Source organism: Leguminivora glycinivorella, chromosome Z (assembly GCF_023078275.1).
Source record: "Leguminivora glycinivorella isolate SPB_JAAS2020 chromosome Z, LegGlyc_1.1, whole genome shotgun sequence".
Lineage (NCBI taxonomy): Eukaryota > Metazoa > Arthropoda > Insecta > Lepidoptera > Tortricidae > Leguminivora > Leguminivora glycinivorella.
In genome coordinates this window covers 53,494,349-53,513,539 of record NC_062998.1, presented here as the reverse complement: position 1 = coordinate 53,513,539, position 19,191 = coordinate 53,494,349, and the positions used below count along the sequence as shown (strand labels likewise).

At 37.7% G+C, this 19,191-nt stretch overlaps 2 protein-coding genes across 9 annotated transcripts in view; one reads left to right on the top strand and one right to left on the bottom strand.

Annotated features, from left to right (window-relative positions):
• Window positions 1-1,442, bottom strand: part of LOC125241488 (serine/threonine-protein kinase PRP4 homolog) — a 28,918-nt gene extending 27,476 nt beyond the window's left edge. Inside the window, exon 1 of one of the 3 annotated variants that reach the window (XM_048150002.1) lies at window positions 1,328-1,442. The gene's annotated coding sequence lies outside the window, so the exon portion shown is untranslated. The remainder of the gene's footprint in view (window positions 1-1,327) is intronic. The other 2 variants (XM_048150004.1, XM_048150003.1) reach the window with 2 other exon arrangements.
• Window positions 1,443-2,349: 907 nt separating this feature from the next.
• The window catches only part of LOC125240732 (protein bric-a-brac 1-like), a 48,483-nt gene continuing 31,641 nt past the window's right edge, over window positions 2,350-19,191 (top strand). For 2 of the 6 annotated variants that reach the window (XM_048148770.1, XM_048148776.1), the window contains exons 1-6: window positions 2,350-2,572; window positions 8,061-8,100; window positions 11,072-11,248; window positions 14,116-14,247; window positions 16,791-16,966; window positions 18,617-18,749. In XM_048148770.1, coding sequence (XP_048004727.1) covers window positions 11,081-11,248; window positions 14,116-14,247; window positions 16,791-16,966; window positions 18,617-18,749 — 609 coding nt within the window. In that variant the 5' untranslated portion in view covers window positions 2,350-2,572; window positions 8,061-8,100; window positions 11,072-11,080. Of the gene's footprint in view, window positions 2,573-2,657; window positions 2,815-8,060; window positions 8,101-11,071; window positions 11,249-11,272; window positions 11,431-14,115; window positions 14,248-16,790; window positions 16,967-18,616; window positions 18,750-19,191 lie in introns of those variants that run through there. The other 4 variants (XM_048148773.1, XM_048148772.1, XM_048148771.1 and 1 more) reach the window with 4 other exon arrangements.

The following is a 19,191-nucleotide window of genomic DNA, read 5'->3' as shown; positions in this document are numbered from 1 at the left end:
ATGCCAATATTGTAAAAATTATGATGCACTATTGTCCCGGATCTGTAAGTTCACATTTTTAACACATTTGTTTTGAAGTATGTTGCGATGTGGCTAAGATGTATTGTTTGCCAAATCTAATGATTAATTTCGAATTGGTTGAATTGATTAGGCCCTATGTACAAGGAGGCGCTTAAACAAATATATGATTCCTTTCAACTTACTGAAATGTCATTTGATTCGAAATGACAGACTCTGCACAGCACTAGTTTAAAAATAAAAATGAATGATAAATGACATTATAAGTAAATCCTGCGTGATAAAATAATATCGTAAAATACTCAGTAACGCAGATCCGCAAAAATGTAACATGTGTTAGATTATGTTTAAAGTAAGCGAAATATTGTCTTTAAGTACTTGATTTTTTTAAATATTATTACAGGATTTTATTTAAAATTTCATTAGGTTGCATGAGTTTACGTTTTGTGGACGCTGTCATGTGTCAAAAAGAGGTTCTTACAGCTCTGGGACAATAGCAGATACAGATTTCTTAATACAGGACCTTTGCTTATCGCTCCTAAGCATATTATAGAGAACTTATGATATGGATGTAGAAATAGATGTAACACCTGGCCGCGTTATCTGACCTGATTTCATTCTCACACTCTCAGTAGCCTGGGAGCCCAGAGATACACTTGTTAAGTTATTATTCCAATGATATCTACTGGTCCAAACTACACTTATCCCTTGCTTTCTTTGCAGTAAGCCCTGATTTGCCTTTTTTGGACTTGTTTGGACATCATGAATATACATAACCATAGGCTCCCCACAGACAGTCTTAAAAATTCATAATCTTAAAAAAAACTTGTATGCAATCTGACAGTTCAGATCTGTCAGTGTCTTGTCAGTGTCAGTTTGAACTGTCAGATTGCATACAAGTTTTTTTTAAGATTATGAATTTTTAAGACTGTCTGTGGGGAGCCAAACTGTAGTGCTACATTTTTTTACAAAGACTAGGGACATAATCTAAAGATCCTAAGAGTTATTACAGATTTTTAAACACTGAGCAACCTTAGCAACCAAGTTTAATTAGATATTCAGTATTTTTAGTAAATTTCGGAAATATTTTAATGTTATAAATAAGAGGTATAAATACTATTCTAACTACAAGTAAACCAGTTCTGCGAATTTGACCTTAAAGTTTTCAATTAAGTAGCTTATTAATTATCTAAAAATAGGAATAAAATTGTTGTTTAGTCCATAGCCTAGTGTGTACAACAGTTTCTTCTATGCCGCTTACTTGCTCTAAATAAGTGATAACTTACAAGCTTTACGGTTATATACTTACGGATTTTTTTCTGCAACTTGCGGATTAACTTATTTAACACTATTTACAGCTATATAAGAACACTTTTTACGTGGAAAATTACAAAATATAAACGTGACATTACCGTGATATTTCATGGCCCCTGTACACACATGGCCAACGGTTCCACCAGCCCTTTGTGAAACCCCTTGGCCAAGATAAGAGCCGCTGTTTACACATTGGCGAACCAATCACTTGGCATTGGCTCTTCATGAAAGATGGACGTGGAATGGAAAAATCTAGGAAATTCTTGGTCATAGACGTTGTCAGAAAAAAATTATAAAAAAATAATAACCCCGTAGTAAAATTAAATTATTTGCAATATTAACAATTTTTTTAATATTCTGATAAGAACATTTATCTTTTTTAGGAAATACATTAAACATTTGCAAGGTTATTTTATTTCCTGAAATCTACACTATTATTGGCATAGATAAACTTATTATTTTCGTAAATATATCACTACTGTCCTCTCTGACGGCTGACGACCAACTGAATGAAGCGCCAACGTGTAAACGCAGTTGGCCATTGGCGCCAAGATCCTTTGATGTGTGGACAAAAAACCGACACGAATCGGTTGGCCGGCAAGCGCAAGCGCCAACTGCCAACTTACGGCCAAGTAGCCCTCTACACACATGGCCAAGGGGGTTGGTGGAACTGTTGGCCATGTGTGTACAGCGGCCATCACAGGAACATTTTGATGGACGGGATAATAGTGTTGCCAGTGCCATTGATGTTAAACACAAAAAAAGGTTAGCTTTTTTTAAAGTTATTTTTAAATTCGTATTTTAAACTTTTATTTCTGGAGTTTTAATGAAATGGTGAAACTAGAAGAGTATCAAAAGATTTTTAGAACTTTTCCAATTTATTTCCTTATCAACAAATAACCATTAATAGATTTATTTACATTATGTTTATAAAAATAAAGTAAAAGAACATATATGGCGCAATTCATTCTAACATAAGCTTTGTATCTTTTCACTTGTGAACAAATTGTGAAAAAACGATTAAAAAAATTACAGACTGGAAAAAGGTTGTCTTTTTAAAGGAGTTGTTTGTATTTAAACCTATTCCATATTCATGTATATTTTTTTACCCTGGCAACATATATCGGCGTGGGTCTTGGTGAACGATTGTTGGCGTGGGTTGATTCATAACAATTTACGTATATTTTTTAACGAAAACTGGACGAAAAACTGAAAAGACGATTAAATTATTATATTATGGGTGAGTAATCTTTGAAATAGTTGTTTGCAACACGCCACGCTGTTATTGCATTGTTATTGATTGATGTCATCTTGGCCGGGCTCGCGTTCGGTCGTTTTTTTGTTAAATCTTATTCGTTATTAAGATTATTCAGTGATGTGTTGTGTTAAGGTGTTTTTGAGCTAAGTTAACATTGCAGTGTGAAGTGTAGTTTAATTCCTGGCTTAAAAGTACCGGCGCACTTCGTGGGGGGTATGATAGATGTATGAATTGAAAGACAAACAACTACCAATTTACTTCACTACTATTCCTACGCAATTTCGTAGTTAGTCTTCTTGAGTTTGCTAATAATATCTTGTGCTTAGCCCTGTAAGATGCTGCTTATCTCAAAAACATCTCACTTTTATTAGTAGAAGATGTGTACTGTTTACTTTTTGCACAAAGAACTGTAAGGTTTCGTTAAACGTCGTGAAGTATCTAAGTATACCTGTGTAAAAATAAACATGTGCCAAGCGTACCGCCTACATTTTCCCTATTTATCATATATTTCAAGCTGTGAATATAATAAAACTAAAGTATACAATATTTTTGTGAAATACCTAACCTAAGTTACAAAGGGATATGATATAATATTATGATTTCCTACAATGGTTTCATAGTGAATCTCAGACAAATAAACAAAATATGTTAGAAAAATAATATAAGAAGAAGGGAAGAAATTAGTTAATACATATTTAAAGCCAAAGTAACTTTCGATTTACTACAGAGGATGTGTTTTATTTAATATCCACCCAATAATTTGATATTTTGTGTCTATTAAGTTACTCTAGAACCCTATTTAGATAAACATTATTAAACATCCTTATAAATAAAACTAAAAATTGTGATTCTTCATGGATTCAAGGATAGGCATTTTCTACTGTGGGTAGCTGTTCAACTAAGTTGATTCCAAATTATTAGGTATTTAATATGAAAAAGTGCTTGTGTGGTGACATGTTCAGAATCTCCCACCCCCTTTCTTCCCGTGGGTGTTGTAGAAGGTGACAGGGATATACCACATAATGAAAGTGATCAAATGGAAATTGATAAAATACAATCAGTTAATTGCAAACATTGTGCCCGGGTTCACAAATCAAATAAGCGGTGCCCTTTTAGTAAGGCTCAGTGTTATTATTGTAAGCGACATGGACATATCCCATATAACCATAATCGGTCGCCGTTCCTACGCAAATCCTCCTATTTTGTGTACACACAGGTCTTCGGGTCTCAATGCTTAGTCGCAGTACGGTCGACGTTTAGTCGCGGCGACCCAAATGGGGACGATTGGTAACAGGCACAAATGGTCACAGAAGTGACAGAAGTGTGCACTACGCATGCACACATTGTTACCGTTTGGCGACTACTTTCCCAAAATCATTCGTTCATTTCATTCTTTTCAAATGGCGACTGTCAGAGACGTCAAATTAAAAAAGAAATAAAATCATTTGACATTAAAATGTAATGGCGTAAGAATTTGTTAAAGATAAATATTGTTTGCATTTGTAATATAATGTGGGCTAATTACCATGGACAATTAAATTGCTCGAGTGATTTCATAAAATAAGTCTAAATTTATCAACGCGCCATCAATTTACCTCAGTTTAACCAGTAATAATATTATTGACTACTCGGTGTTTGCGTGTTATGTATATTGATTGGTGAAGTTTTAGTGCTCCGGTGCATAAACTATACTGAAATAATAAAAATAATGCCTAGAAAACCAATAAAGTTGTTAAAATATGGATTAAGACGGTAATATTCCATGTAAAAAACAGTCGCCAAACGGTCACCAAACGGTCGACAAACGGTCGCAAAATGGTCGCAGCGTACACGCGTGACCGAAAGCAGTGAATATTTATTATATTTTCAAAATGGCTTCTTGTATTAATTTTTTCCAGGTATCCTCAAACTTTATAAACAATTAAATATGCCGTCGTACTCAGTTGCCCTCACTAAAGAAGATTAAAAAAAATTGTAACGTGCGTACCGAGCTGCTGGGTTGTAAAGGATCGGGGATCATATTATTATGGTCTTCTATAGAGCAACTAGTATTTTGCGGCATTTCACAATTGACACTTGTTGAAGTAGTCGTCATTAATATTACTATCAACATTAATTTCAGCGATCTGTACTTCTTTTGTCAAGATTTTTGTATAGATAAGTGTCTACAAATTTGTAATGTTAAAGAGACATAAATAAAACGTAGTAGAGTAAATAATGTGTTTTTTTTGTAACCCAAACAAAATACTTGTAGATACGAGTGCGGAAAAGAGGAAAATCGATACGAGTAGGGATATGGGTTAAATTGTTACGTAGGCGAGAGGCTGGCAACCTGTCACTGCAATGTCACAGTTTCGTTTTCTTTCAACCCCTTATTTGCCAAGAGTGCTGTAACTTTAGCAGTTTCATGTGCTCTGCCTACCCCTTTATGGGCAACAGGCATGATTGTAATTATGTAATAGGAAAAAATAGAAATAGAAAAAACTTTATTCAGGATGGTTTAACAATACATTTTTCTCAAACATGCAATGAAATATTGTCTTTACATTCCTTAAAATGGGCTGCAAAGTATCGCTTTTTGGGCGCAACAACTCGAAAGGACTGTAAAGGGATTTCATATTATTTTTCAGGCCTAGGCCTGCAAAGTAACTTTTTTTTATAAAATATTGTCCTTTAGAGCATTTTTTTTTTATTTCATTGTATGTTTGAGAAAAGCACTATACATGCCTCGGCGTGAAAACGGATTCCCGGCCTCGTATCCCTATCCGTATATACCCACTTGGCCGGAAATCCTCATTTTCCCGGCCTCTGATGTAATGTACTATTACAACATTTGTCACAAGAATTGCTTGTAAATGTCACAGGAAAGGTGTCAAGGTACCAGGTTTACAAGTATTATGTTAATAATATAAAAAAAAAACTTGAAAAAAACCTCTTAGAATACTGCTGACTGATTTAGCTTTCAAACAAAAACAAAATGAAATAATTGGAGCAGTTGGTAACATGAAAATTAATAAAAAAAATCTGAAAGTAATCAGCATTTTTTGTATAACATAATGGAAATATAATTATTTTCATTTAATCATCTTTATTAAAGGTACAATATATGTAAAGCCGGTTAAAATTAGTTAACTAGAAAAAAAAGAGAAAAATTATAGTTTTTTTTTTACTATAAAGTTCTGACTGTTCAGAGTGCCCAAATTATAATTGGCCCAAACTAAACTCAAAGGCAGTATGAGGGCACCCTGGCACAACCTTTATTTTTGTAGTAATTTGAGCAAGGATAATAACTAAAACAATGGAGGTAGTCTCAATACAGTCTAAAATTAGAAAAATATCAAATAGAATCAGAAATAGACACATATCAAACAAACAGTTTTTAGCCAAAGTAATGGATCCTTAGCAGAAGTTATTTTGCAAATAACTTAAAAGGAGACACCAGCCAATGTAATAATTGTGCTTTTTTTTCTTGAACAAACATTTTTTTTATTCGATTTTCTTTTTGATTTGGTACTTTGAAATTTATTAATAATTTATACCTATTACAAATAAAAAAAAACATACTTAAGAAATAACAAAACTCTCCTATTTCATTTATTTTCATGTGAAAGGTGTCAAAAAACACTCTTCATGTGTATAGCTTGCTAAGTCTTGAAAGGATTTTTTTTTTGTTTTTGAATTTCTGTACACTAGAACTAAGAAGGATAGTGATTTCCAGTGTTCCCACTCGCAAAAGTAGGAGTGGCGTATCCACTTTCAGCCTACAGTCTTTACTAAGGCCGATAGTCCACTATCATATGTGTATCATCGAAATATGATCATAGGCAACATGCCGTCCTTTTTCTTTACATCCGAGAAAAAGATAATTGATAGTTGACTGTCGGCCTAAGAGTTATCCATACTAACATTATAAATGGGAAAGTGTGTATGTCTGTCTGTCCGTCTTTCACGGCAAAACGGAAGGATTTGTCGTCATTTTTTAAGTGGACATAGTTGAAGGGATGGAGAGTGACATATGCTACTTTTTGTCTCTTTCTAACGCGAGCGAAGCCGCGGGCAAAAATTATGACCTGCTATTTATAAAGTTGATAAGGAAAAATATTTATTTGTATTTTTAGACTTGATATTTTCACAGATGACGTATGCAAGGCACTGGTCCCACACCGCGAGCTAGTAAATTATAAGCTACTAGCGACCCGCCCCGGCTTCGCACGGGTACTATACCTACATGTAAACCTTCCTCTACAATTACTCTATCTATTAAAAAAAACCGCATCAAAATCCGTTGCGTAGTTTTAAAGATTTAAGCATACATAGGGACATAGGGACAGAGAAAACGACTTTGTTTTATACTATGTAGTGATCAGCTATCGGCTATAAAAACAAACAAAAGCTAATCACTCCCGCCTAAATAAGAGACACGGCGATATTTTAGTTACTCGCCCAGCTGTGAGCTATCAAAATCGCCGTGTTTATTTGCATGGAAGTGAATATCTTTTGTTCGTTTTTATAGCCGATAGTTCATAGCTTACTAGCTCGCGATGGGACCAGTGCCTAACTATAACAACAAATATTTAAAATAGAATAAAATAACAGTTATTTCTTATACGAGGGTGCAAAGTTGTATTTCAACACAGAAGTGAAATACATTTGCGCCCATGTGTATCACAATACTTTTCCCCTCACTATAGCGAGGAAAGTACAACGCAAAAAACGCGTTTATCACTGCTTCCAGTAGTTCCACAGGTGTTAAATCGTCTTCATCACTAGATTCACCCACTTTTATCAATTATGAAGCAGAATATTTGACTACATTCAAGGTCAAATTACTTTATCCACTAGTGGATAAAATGCTTTTTTACCCACTGGCGTTAAATAATAAAACACGTGTTTCTGAGCTAGTGAGGGGAAAATATTTAAGTGGGGCTCCCGTAAAATAGACATGACTTTATTTCCGTTTTTATCCATAATGGTACAGTCAAGTGTAAAAATATGGGTGTACAAATCTTCAAAAATATGTCCTATAGCATCTTAGTCCGGTGTAATAAGAGCGCAGTACCATATTTATGAGACTATTATTTCGATACGTATTTTTGCACTTGACTGTACGTGATCTTTTCCGACCCTCACTTGGCCGTTTTTTTGGACTTAGACGAACAAGGGCAATGCGAAATTTAATCTTTACTTTGTGCCAATTATGCATTATGCAGCTATGCTACTTATTTTCATGTATGCTCACGCCAAAAATATGCCTTGCTTCTTTGTTTTACTGAACATATTTTTACTACCATGAAAAATCTTCTATCTCACATTGCTACTCAAGATGCAGTAACTCTATATGCATCCCATATATATAGTTACTATATTTTTCTTTTCATTGATAGTAGATGATACGAGTTTTTTCTAAGTAGTTATGATGCGATTGCCATTGTTTGACTTAACTTTACTGAATTGTATTATTTGGTTTCAGTAAGGAGTTGGCGCCATTCAGAGCACACTGAATAACACAGGTAAGTTTTTATTTAACCCAAAAATATTTATTTTATTATATACATAGACTCATATTTTGTAGACCCCTTTTGGTAAGCTCATTAAGCAAATTTAACAATCTCTCGGACTCCTTGGTTGGTATTGGTACCAAACATAATTGAATTATTCCACTTACGTCACCTGCCAATTAGGTCAGAAAAAAATTGTTCCATCTAGGTCATCTCTGACCTAATTGGATTCCAATGTGGACAAACAAAAAACTGACCTACCTGGAAACCAGTGTTGACAGCATGCTAACCTAACTGGTATATTTCTAATCTCCATACTAACTGGACTCCAGTTATGACAGCAGGCTGACTTGACTGCACTCCAATAATGACAGCATGTTAACCTGACCCTACAGTTGGACTCTGTTATATCTACAAATACAGTTTCGATCATTCCGTCCACCGGAATCACTTAGACTGGTCCACCAGCTTATCCTGGTAAACTCAGGAATTCATCCGATTCCTAATATATATACATACATACGTATATACATAGAAAACATCCATGACTCAGGAACAAATATCCGTGTTCATCACACAAATAAATGCCCTTACCGGGATTCGAACCCGGGACCATCGGCAATGTGATTCTCTAACAGAACTGTAATCAGACGTAGCTGGAATAAGAAATATCTGTCCTAACTGGAAACTGACATAAGTGGAATAAAAATTTCTGTCCTAATTGGACCTGACGAAAATGGCATTAAAATATTCCACTTACGTTAGCGGTTTTGATTTTCTGACCTATATGGAATTTCTAAAATTTTGATGTATGAAAAAATAAAATCTGACCTAATTGGCAGGTGACGTAAGTGGAATAATTCACATAATTTTTACTGTAGTAATATATTGCCTTATATCTATGTTATGTACCTAGTCTAGCCATAAGTTCCGTTACAAATGAAAATAAACATTTTTAAAATAATGTAATTTATTTACCACAAGTAAATGTTTATTTGTAGGTACGTTAATAAGGTTTCTAAACAATATATTTTTTATTCAAAATGCCCGCCTTTAGCTTTAATACATGCCCTCAAACGATCCGGCCACTCGTCTATAGATTTACGCACTGTCTCCATTGGAAAATTTGCCACTGCTACCTTCAAACATTTTTTTAGAGAATCGATATTGGTATGGCGTATAGTCTCAAGTATACGCACACAACTCTCGAGAAGCTAAAGAGATAGTTGGAAGGGTTCAGCGAGGTCATCATCCAGCTTACGTCATGGTTTGGTGGGGTGTGTCGTATCAAGGCGTCTCTGAGATCCATTTTTGCGAAAAAGGAGTAAAAATTTCAGCTAAAGTGTATCAGGTTACGGTTTTAGAAACAGTAGTTAAACCACTCAACGATACAATGTTTAAAAATGTGCACTGGACCTTTCAACAGGACTCGGCCCCGGGTCATAAAGCTCGCACCACCCAGATTTGGCTGCAAAGGAATGTTCCGGACTTCATCAAGGCAGATGATTGGCCCTCTTCTAGTCCCGACTTAAATCCCCTGGACTATAAATTGTGGTCAGTGTTAGAGGACATGGTCTGCTCTAAACAAACGCCATACCAATATCGATTCTCTAAAAAAATCTTTGAAGGTAGCAGTGGCAAATTTTCCAATGGAGACAGTGCATAAATCTATAGACGAGTGGCTGGATCGTTTGAGGGCATGTATTAAAGCTAAAGGCGGGCATTTTGAATAAAAAATATATTGTTTAGAAACCTTATTAACTTACCTACAAATAAACATTTACTTGTGGTAAATAAATTACATTATTTTAAAAATATGTTTATTTTCATTTGTAACACAACTTATGGCTAGACTAGGTACATAACATAGATATAAGACAATATATTACTACAGTAAACTATACCTAGATAGTTCTCAGTGAGAGCGTCTTAGGAGGTAGGTGGCTAGGTGCACATCTCTTGAACTGTATATATAACATACCTGATGTAATTTTTATTTGTGCTTACTTCTGTTGTTTCTCCAAAGAAGAAAATAAATAAAGTAGAAATAAACCAAATTTTGACGTGTAAAATTACATATAAATGAGTACCTAGTCAACGTCACAATCGCTTACAGATTTTTTGTATTTGTCATGCTATTTCAGTCAATGCCAGTACATCTTGTACTGAGACTGATTGAAATAGCATGACACGTTCACGTTTCTGTAATAATACGAAGGCAATTCTTTTTGCACTACATCTGTACGCTTTGTATAGTATACTCTCCGCATCGCTCTTCTGTAGTAGTGGCGCGATAAAACCAAACTACATTTCCATCGCCACCTAGCGTCTACATCAGCTTATCATTATCAATCTACAGTACCGGTCAAAAGTTTGAGTTCACCCTTTGATTTCGGTACAAGTTTGGTAGTCGGAAATATGTTTTCAACTTATATTTATTGTTTTGTGGAGATTTATTTTACTAGTTAGACACAATGCACGTACCTTTCTTTCACTAAAATCTAATAAACATGACGGCAAAATGCTAGTTATATTTATGGCCTTGCCTTTGCCACTAAGGGATCATCCACATATTACGTCACACCAAATTTCAGGTTTTTGGACCCCTCCCCCCCCTATGTCACCCTTTTTTGTATCCCTTTAACAGGGCTTGTCACATTTAGTATGACCCCCCCCCCCTCCCCCTTACACTGTGACGTAATATATGGATGACGAATTGAGACACATTTTTACACGAAACACAGTTTTAGCCAGATAATATAGGCCAAATAATTATTTAGCCTATAATATTTGAGGGAAACAGATGTTAAAAAAATATAAATTGTTTACGAAACAAATTTTGACGTCTGAACTACAAAAAACTATCTCTCTAAAGCAGTCAATTGTACTGAAAACAAGGAGTGAACTTAAATTTTTGACCGGTACTGTATGTACTTCAACTTTCAATATGGAGTTAAGTAATTTAAGGATTTTCTTTGTTCAGGCCGCCGCGATGTCGCAGCAATACAGCCTCAGGTGGAACAACCACCAGCCGAACTTCATATCCATGTTCACAACGCTGCTGAACACCCAGACCCTGGTGGACGTGACCCTCGCGGCGGAGGGCAAGCACCTGCAGGCCCACAAGATCGTCCTGTCCGCCTGCAGCACGTACTTCCAGGTATAGATACTATACGGACACTTACACAGGACTGAGATCCTATGAACCACCAGCAGAACTTCATATCCATGTTCACAACGCTGCTGAACACTCAGACCCTGATGGACGTGACCCTCGCGGTGGAGGGCAAGCACCTGCAGGCCCACAAGATCGTCCTGTCCGCCTGCAGCACGTACTTCCAGGTATACTATACGGACACTTACATAGGACTGAGATCCTATGGACCACCAGCGGAACATCATATCCCATGTCCATGTAAACAGAAAGTGTATTACTCCACAATATGCAACTAACATTTTCAGGTCTATTGTTAACTCCCTCTACTTGGTTGTAAATACAGTTTTCGTTTTTCGAGACTTGTCACATCAAGTGTCGATATAGTCATTTTGGTCCCTTAGAACAAGCTAGCTTAGAAGCGCTGGTGGCCTAGCGGTAAGAGCATGCGACTTTCAATCCAGAGGTCGCGTCGCGGGTTCGAACCCCGGCTCGTACCAATGAGTTTTTCGGAACTTATGTGCGAAATGTCATTTGGTATTTGCCAGTCGCTTTTCGGTGAAGGAAAACATTGTGAGGAAACCGGACTAATTCCAATAAGGCCTGTTACCCTTTGGGTTGGAAGGTCAGATGGCAGTCGCTTTCGTAAAACTAGTGCCTAAGACAAATCTTGGAATTAGTTGTCACAGCGGACCCCGGGCTCCCATGAGCCGCGGCAAATGCCGGGATAACGCAAGGAGGATGATGACCTGTCTTAAGCGAATAAGTCCCGTTTTAATTTAATAGTATCACATTATCACTTCTATTTTTAACCCCCGACGCAAAAACGAAGGGGTGTTATAAGTTTGACGTGTCTGTCTGTCTGTCTCTCCGTCTGTCTGTCTGTGCGTGTGTCTGTCTGTGGCATCGTAGCTGCCGAACGGATGAACCCATTTCGATTTAGTTTTTTTTGTTTGAAAGCTGAGTTAGTCGGGAGTGTTCTTAGCCATGTTTCATGATTCATGAAAATCGGTCCACTATGTCGAGGTCGGGGGTTTTTCAAAATTTTAATTTTGTGGTTAGGTTATTAACCTGTTGGTCATTGACACGAGATGTGACAAGCGTGTCCTTTTTTGATGCCCTAATATTTAGTTCCTTGAGGTGAGAGGCTCATTATCCTACTAAATTATCTCCTACAACCCGGTGAGTATGAGGTTAAATTCAATTTAAAATTCGAAGCAAGTCGGCATATAGAAAATTTACGTTTTACTATTTATTAATTTTTTTTTTAACCCTTTTGTGTGGATATATATTTTTTTATTAATATAACTATCTAATCGCTAGAATACAAAGGCATAATATTTAACATAAATAACCATTTAAATGAAATAAAATAAAAATTAAATTAACCTAAATAAAACTAAAGTTAACCTAAAGTAAATCTAAAAACGGCCCCTGTGGCATAGTACCGAAGACGCTGGCAGCATTTCCTCGCTGGATTGACAAGCTAATACGCTGAGCGAGGAAGCTGCCAGCTCTTCGGTCGCCGGTGGCGTCTCTTAGTCTCTTCGATAAGTCCTTGAAGAGACTCAGAGCGCCAGGGCCCCACGGACCAAGGGTCTCGACGCCGAATGGAATAAAAATATATTCGGCGCCGAGACCGCTGTATTTTCCTACCTTTATTTTCTCGGCCGCCTCTGCTGCTGCCGCTGCCCTCACAGAGGTTCGGTGGAGATGAGACGGGGCCAGTGTGTCAACGCAAGTTGCGTCCCAAACCAGCACCCGTCCCATATTCCACGGAACCAACGACATCCCATCCGGTCTCTTACCGTCCGTCCTAGATATGCCGGTCGGCTCTAAAAGGGCCGGCACATTGACTGACGCAAGAGACCGGCGGATCACGTCGTTGAGGGCAGCATGCCTCGCAGGAAAGGCCGTGGTGCCCAAGTCGGTCAACCTCATGGCCACAGGGGCAGCGATGGGGGGCGCAGACCGGGACCCCAAGACGAAGAGAAACTGAAATCCGGAGAGTATCGGGGGTTAAAAATGTGCCCAAATTTGGGGAAGGGTGTGCATGGAGCCAGAACCCTGCTTCGCTGGTTCCAGCTGCTAGGAGTCTGGCTCGTCCCTCAGTGTCGGATTGGGCTAGGAGGGAACTAACGGTCAATTTACATATAATGTCGTCCCAGCTCCTTTGAGAATTTGGATATTCGGGAAAATTTTGACCGGGGCAAGCAATTGACCAAGCATTTTTGGCGTCAGCCAAGCCCGCAGCCTCACAGTTTGTTCGTAGGATTTTTCCTATGAGACTGGACGAGCTATGAGCTGACGACAAAAAAGCTGGTAATGCCACACTGGAAATTTTGCGGATCCCTAACCCACCGTGCCGGATGGGAAGGGATCCCTGGGTCCAAGACTGCTCGCTGAGTTTTATATTTAGGACGGATTCTAAGTTAATTTTAATTATAATATCTATTTGTGAAAGAAGATTTTGATTTTTCCAAAGGGTGCAGCAGCGAAGCACATAAGTTAATTTCGGGACGAATAGGCAAAACTTTATAACAGTCAAAGCGTAGTGAGGGCTAATTTGGAGCAAACGATGAGAGTGTTCTTCGAATTTGGAAACGCAATTTTGAACATAACTAGGAAAATTTTCTTCGAAGATGGGGGATCCTAGGAGGCAAAGGTTACTCTTGTCGAGTAACTTTATATTAGGCGCGAGAGAGTTGAATTTTTGAACAACGTCATCTTTGTTAATACAGGAATTTTGAATGAATAATTCACACTTATCAAAATTTAGTTGTAGGCCAATGGAGTTAAATCTTTGGATGATCACTGTAAGATCGGCTAATTAATTAAAACATTATTGTACTAAACTATTAATTGTTTTGCAGGCGCTATTCGTGGATAACCCATCGCAGCACCCCATCGTGATCCTCAAGGATGTGAGCTTCGCGGACCTGCGCACCATGGTGGACTTCATGTACTGCGGGGAGGTCAATGTCACCGAGGAGCAGCTGCCCCAGGTGACTTTGTTGTTACAAATCTGTCCTTAAGGCACTGGTCTCCACCAAATGCGAGTAATTTATGAGCTATCGGGGATAGGAACTAACTTAGAGATGGGCCGAATATTCGGTAAATATTCGGTATTCGGTATATTCGGCAAGTTTTTTAATGTTCGTATTCGGCTGAATAATTCGGTTGCATTGCCCAATATTTACCGAATAAACAAAGTAAATAACTAATGAAGACCTTATGTATTCCATTGGATAATAAGCTCCTATTTCACTAGCTTTCTAAGGAACTACTAAAAAGAGATAATTGCCTATGCGTCAAAATACTCAAAATATAAATACAAAGTTGAAAAAAGCGTAGTTTAAGAGTTGAGAAGAGTTCAGAGTTGTTTTAACTAAGTTTTAGTTAAATCCACAAAATCGTAAGACCATAATTATGTAGTTCGAGTAACATATGTAACCATTATCAATCATTTAATAGTTTTAATCTTAACATCCGCTTTCTAAATATGGCGTAACCGAATATTCGGCTGAATGTTCGGTTCGGTAAGAGCTGAACCGAATATTCGTATTCGGCAAAGTCCGTATTCGGCCCATCTCTAGAACTAACAAAAGATAGTCGCTCCCGTGTAAATATAACCTAACCACAAAATTAAAATTTTGAAAAAAACCCCGATGGCGACATAGTAGACCGATTTTCATGAAACATAGCTAAGAACACTCCCGACTAACTCGGCTTTCAAACAAAAAAACTAAATCTAAATCGGTTCATCCGTTCGGGAGCTACGATGCCACAGACAGACACACAGACAGACAGACACGTCAAACTTATAACACCCCGTCGTTTTTGCGTCGGGGGTTAAAAAGAGTGAGCGATGTATAAATTCTTCGCTCGGTGATGATTAACGCGACGCTCGCATTATTAGTACGTTGCTTCTGGAAAGTTATGTTATGTATGAAAATGTTGGCATAATTAATGGAAGATTTTTTTTGATTGGGATATGTACATTATAGGCCGAAGTTATTTTTCATCAACCCTCCCCATCCCTCCCCCCTCTGCGTCACCCCTCCCCCCCCCCCTTAAATAGCCGAAAAAGCGTGTAGGGACAAAGTAATCCTTAATAAATTTACTACAAATCATTCATTGACACTTTGGTTCTAGCACTTATAGTTGTCGCGTGATCCATCACGAAAGTTGGTCCTTTGCTGCAATTTTCTTTTGTGAATGTTAAGTTTTCTCCCAAATTGCTTACGAAATCTGTTTGATATTACTAAAATATTATAAACTGAAAATGAATTTCAGGGGGAAAAATCACTACCATGGGTGGGACTTGAACTCACGGCTTCTGGATTGATACTCCAGGGCTCTACCAACAGCTACCAAAAGCTCATCCCCCAGTCATCGATATACTATATGGATCAATGGTACTCCTAGCGACTACTACCGTGAAAATATTACGTCTTAAAAAGTTACTGGAATTCCAAGACATTGGAAATTCCACCCATGGTAGTGATTTTTCCCCCTTAATTTTATTTTAGTCATGAGTTACAATATTTTAGTCATATCAAACAAATTTCGACGATTTCGTAAGCATTTTGAGCGAAAACTTAACATTCATTAAAGAAAATTGCAGCAAAGAACCAACTTTCGTGACGGATCACGCGAAAACTATAAGTGCTAGAACCAAAGTGTTAATTAATGATTTGTAGTAAATTTATTAAGGATTACTTCGTTCCTACGCGCTTTTTCTGTATCTTCAACAGTTTTGTCAGAAATCGATTTTCGGCACTTTAAGGGAGGGTAGAGGGGTGACGAAGAGGGGGGAGGAGTGGGGAGGGTTGATGAAAAATAACTTCGGTCTATAACGTACACATTTCAATTTAGTTAAAAAAACCTTCCATTAATTATGCCGTAATTTTAGCTAATTTCCCCGTACTGTATCATCGCGATCGCGTTTCTTTTACTTACACGGGAGCGACTATTTTTCTTTTATTTCTATACCGTGTTTATATTGAATTCCGTTAACTTTAAGGGAAGCTTCTTTAGATCAAATACAATTAATTTATCTAAGAAACTACCATCATAATTCTTACGGTTATCGAGTTATTAAAAAAATTACTGCATACGTGTGTGACAGCCTTTACCACTTCCTAATGTTATTTGGTTTGACATGTTCCGTCAATCACTTGACACTAACTTGAATGTTATTCTTAAGGGACTCTCCTGATAATGAACCTAACGACGTGTCGAATTTAACGAAAAACAAAAAAAACACGGTGTATACTAGTACTACATTCTACTATACTAGTGCTGCATTCTTACTCCAACAAAAAGAGGCTCAACCTACCTTCAATTTCAGACAATGTAGCAGTAAACATTATGGAGAAATCTCCACACATGGTTATGTACATAATGTACATTTTCATGCATAAAATCAAACGGTTTCCCGACTAGCGCTTAGAATGGTGCCCCATTCTCCGTCTCAAATGCTATCTTGAGGATGTAATATGAAGATGTAATAACCTTATCGCCTAACATGTCTCTCTTTCCCCAGGTGTTAGACACAGCAAAGCACCTAAAAATCAAAGGTCTCACCGAGATGCCAGAAACAACCTCCCTCACCCGCTCACAAGCCAACGAGCTGCAGTCGCAAGGCGACTCGCTGGATTCGAACCGGCACTCCGCTTCTCCCGCCGCCTCGCCCAACACCAAACGGAAAAGGTACGGAATGTGAGTCGCTCTTTTACATAACTCCTTAACATAATGGCACACTAGAGTGGTGATTGGTCGTTCACTGAACATATCGCTCCCAACTAGTACAATCTCACAACTGTTCGGTCTTTTAGTACATCAAGATAAACTGAGCGTACTGTGACAGTTATCTACAGTCAAGTGTAAAAGTACGGGTGTACCCACCTTACTCAAAAATATGTCCCGGCATCTTAGTCTGGTGTAATTTAGATTTTTTTCTATACATATTTTTACACTTTACAATATGTGCCATCTTGCTCATAGTGATGACGACTACATAAAAAAACCGGCCAAGAGCGTGTCGGGCCACGCTCAGTGTAGGGTTCCGTAGTTTTCCGTATTTTTCTCAAAAATTACTGAACCTATCAAGTTCAAAACAATTTTCCTAGAAAGTCTTTATAAAGTTCTACTTTTGTGATTTTTTTCATATTTTTTAAACATATGGTTCAAAAGTTAGAGGGGGGGGGACGCACTTTTTTTTCCTTTAGGAGCGATTATTTACGAAAATATTAATATTATCAAAAAACGGTCTTAGTAAACCCTTATTAATTTTTAAATACCTATCCAACAATATATCACACGTTGGGGTTGGAATGAAAAAAAAATATCAGCCCCCACTTGACATGTAGGGGGGGTACCGTAATAAAACATTTTTTTCCATTTTTTAGTTTTGCAGTTTTTTGGCGTGATTGATATACATATTGGTACCAAATTTCAGCTTTCTAGTGCTAACGGTTACTGAGATTATCCGCGGACGGACGGACGGACGGACGGACGGACAGACAGACAGACATAGCGAAACTATAAGGGTTCCTAGTTGACTACGGAACCCTAAAAATGGCATTCTGTTTAGGCCGCCAGTTAGATCGTCCAAAAATACTGCACATATTTTTCGCTTTTTCTAATTAATGAAAAAAATATAATAATAAAATATAGAGCATCGAAGTTCCATAGTGGGGGCTTGTGACGTCACGTCTAAGTAAAAAATTGTACCTAGGCGTGACGTCACGCGAAACTTCAACGCTCTGTACCGTCGTCATTTTTACGAGAAAAAAGAAAAAATACGTGTCTAAAATTCTTTGATAATCTAACTTGACAGACTAATTAGTTTTTTTTTAGTCGTCTCGCCTATTCTCGTCGAGAGTCGTTCCGCGTGCTCGGTCGATTCTAGTTCTTTCGGAGTCGGATCAATCGGATCGCTTTTACTCCTTAGAAACATCGCACTCTGATAATGAGGGTTTTTTTCGCCCGGCGGCGGTACTGAGGCGCCAGGTTTTTCTCATAGCAAACTTCAAAATCCACCATACAAATAAGTGTATGACCTCGCAATAAACTGGTTCCAATTTATTTGTGAAAATTGCTTCAAACAGTACGCCATAATACTTACGAATACTCCTTTGGTCCTAAAATGAGACTTGGACAAGACAGTCCCATTTTTCTCGGTCCTGCACTGCTTCTCGTCAATTGTTTGTCAAGTGGCTTAAAAAATCTTTTCAGGGTTGATTTTGTTTACCTAAATACCTAAAGATATCTAGAGAAGATAATAAATATGGATATGACTAACGCCTTTTGATGTAACAAACCAATGAAACCATCTTAGCGTGCATTAAATCATGTTCCTTTTGTCAGACGCAGAAAAAGCTCAACCGGGTCAACATCACTCAACATGGTCGAGGAACACAGAGAGGAGCAGCAGGAGCCTGCCCGGGAGTCAGTCACCCTCAGCAGCCTGCCTCGGAGAAGGGAATATGAAGAACACCAGGTATATAGATTACTTACATAACTCTGTAAAGACCAGAGATCGGACGGATTTGCGACATTCTTAGTGACTTACGTCATTTTAATGACTTTTAGTATGAGATGACGCACAAAAATCCGATCTCTGGTAAAGACAGATAAAGTCTAAGAAAAAACGTACATCAGTACCATACAGAAAAAGGTACAGTGACCTAGATGGCATTACACCTTTGGGGTACGCTCAGCTAGATGGCGCTATTATTAATATTTGACATATTAAAACATATCAGGCTAAGAATATGGGCCAAATTGTCAAAACTGGGGTTCAAGTTTCAAGCCTGTGTCAAGAGATGGCAGTCTATGCACTGTGATTACATATTTTACTTCGACAGTAACTCTCTATAGTACTCGATCCTCTTTGCTGAGGCATAACTCGTTGTATGCTGCAGTGTGCCCGCCTCTCAGGC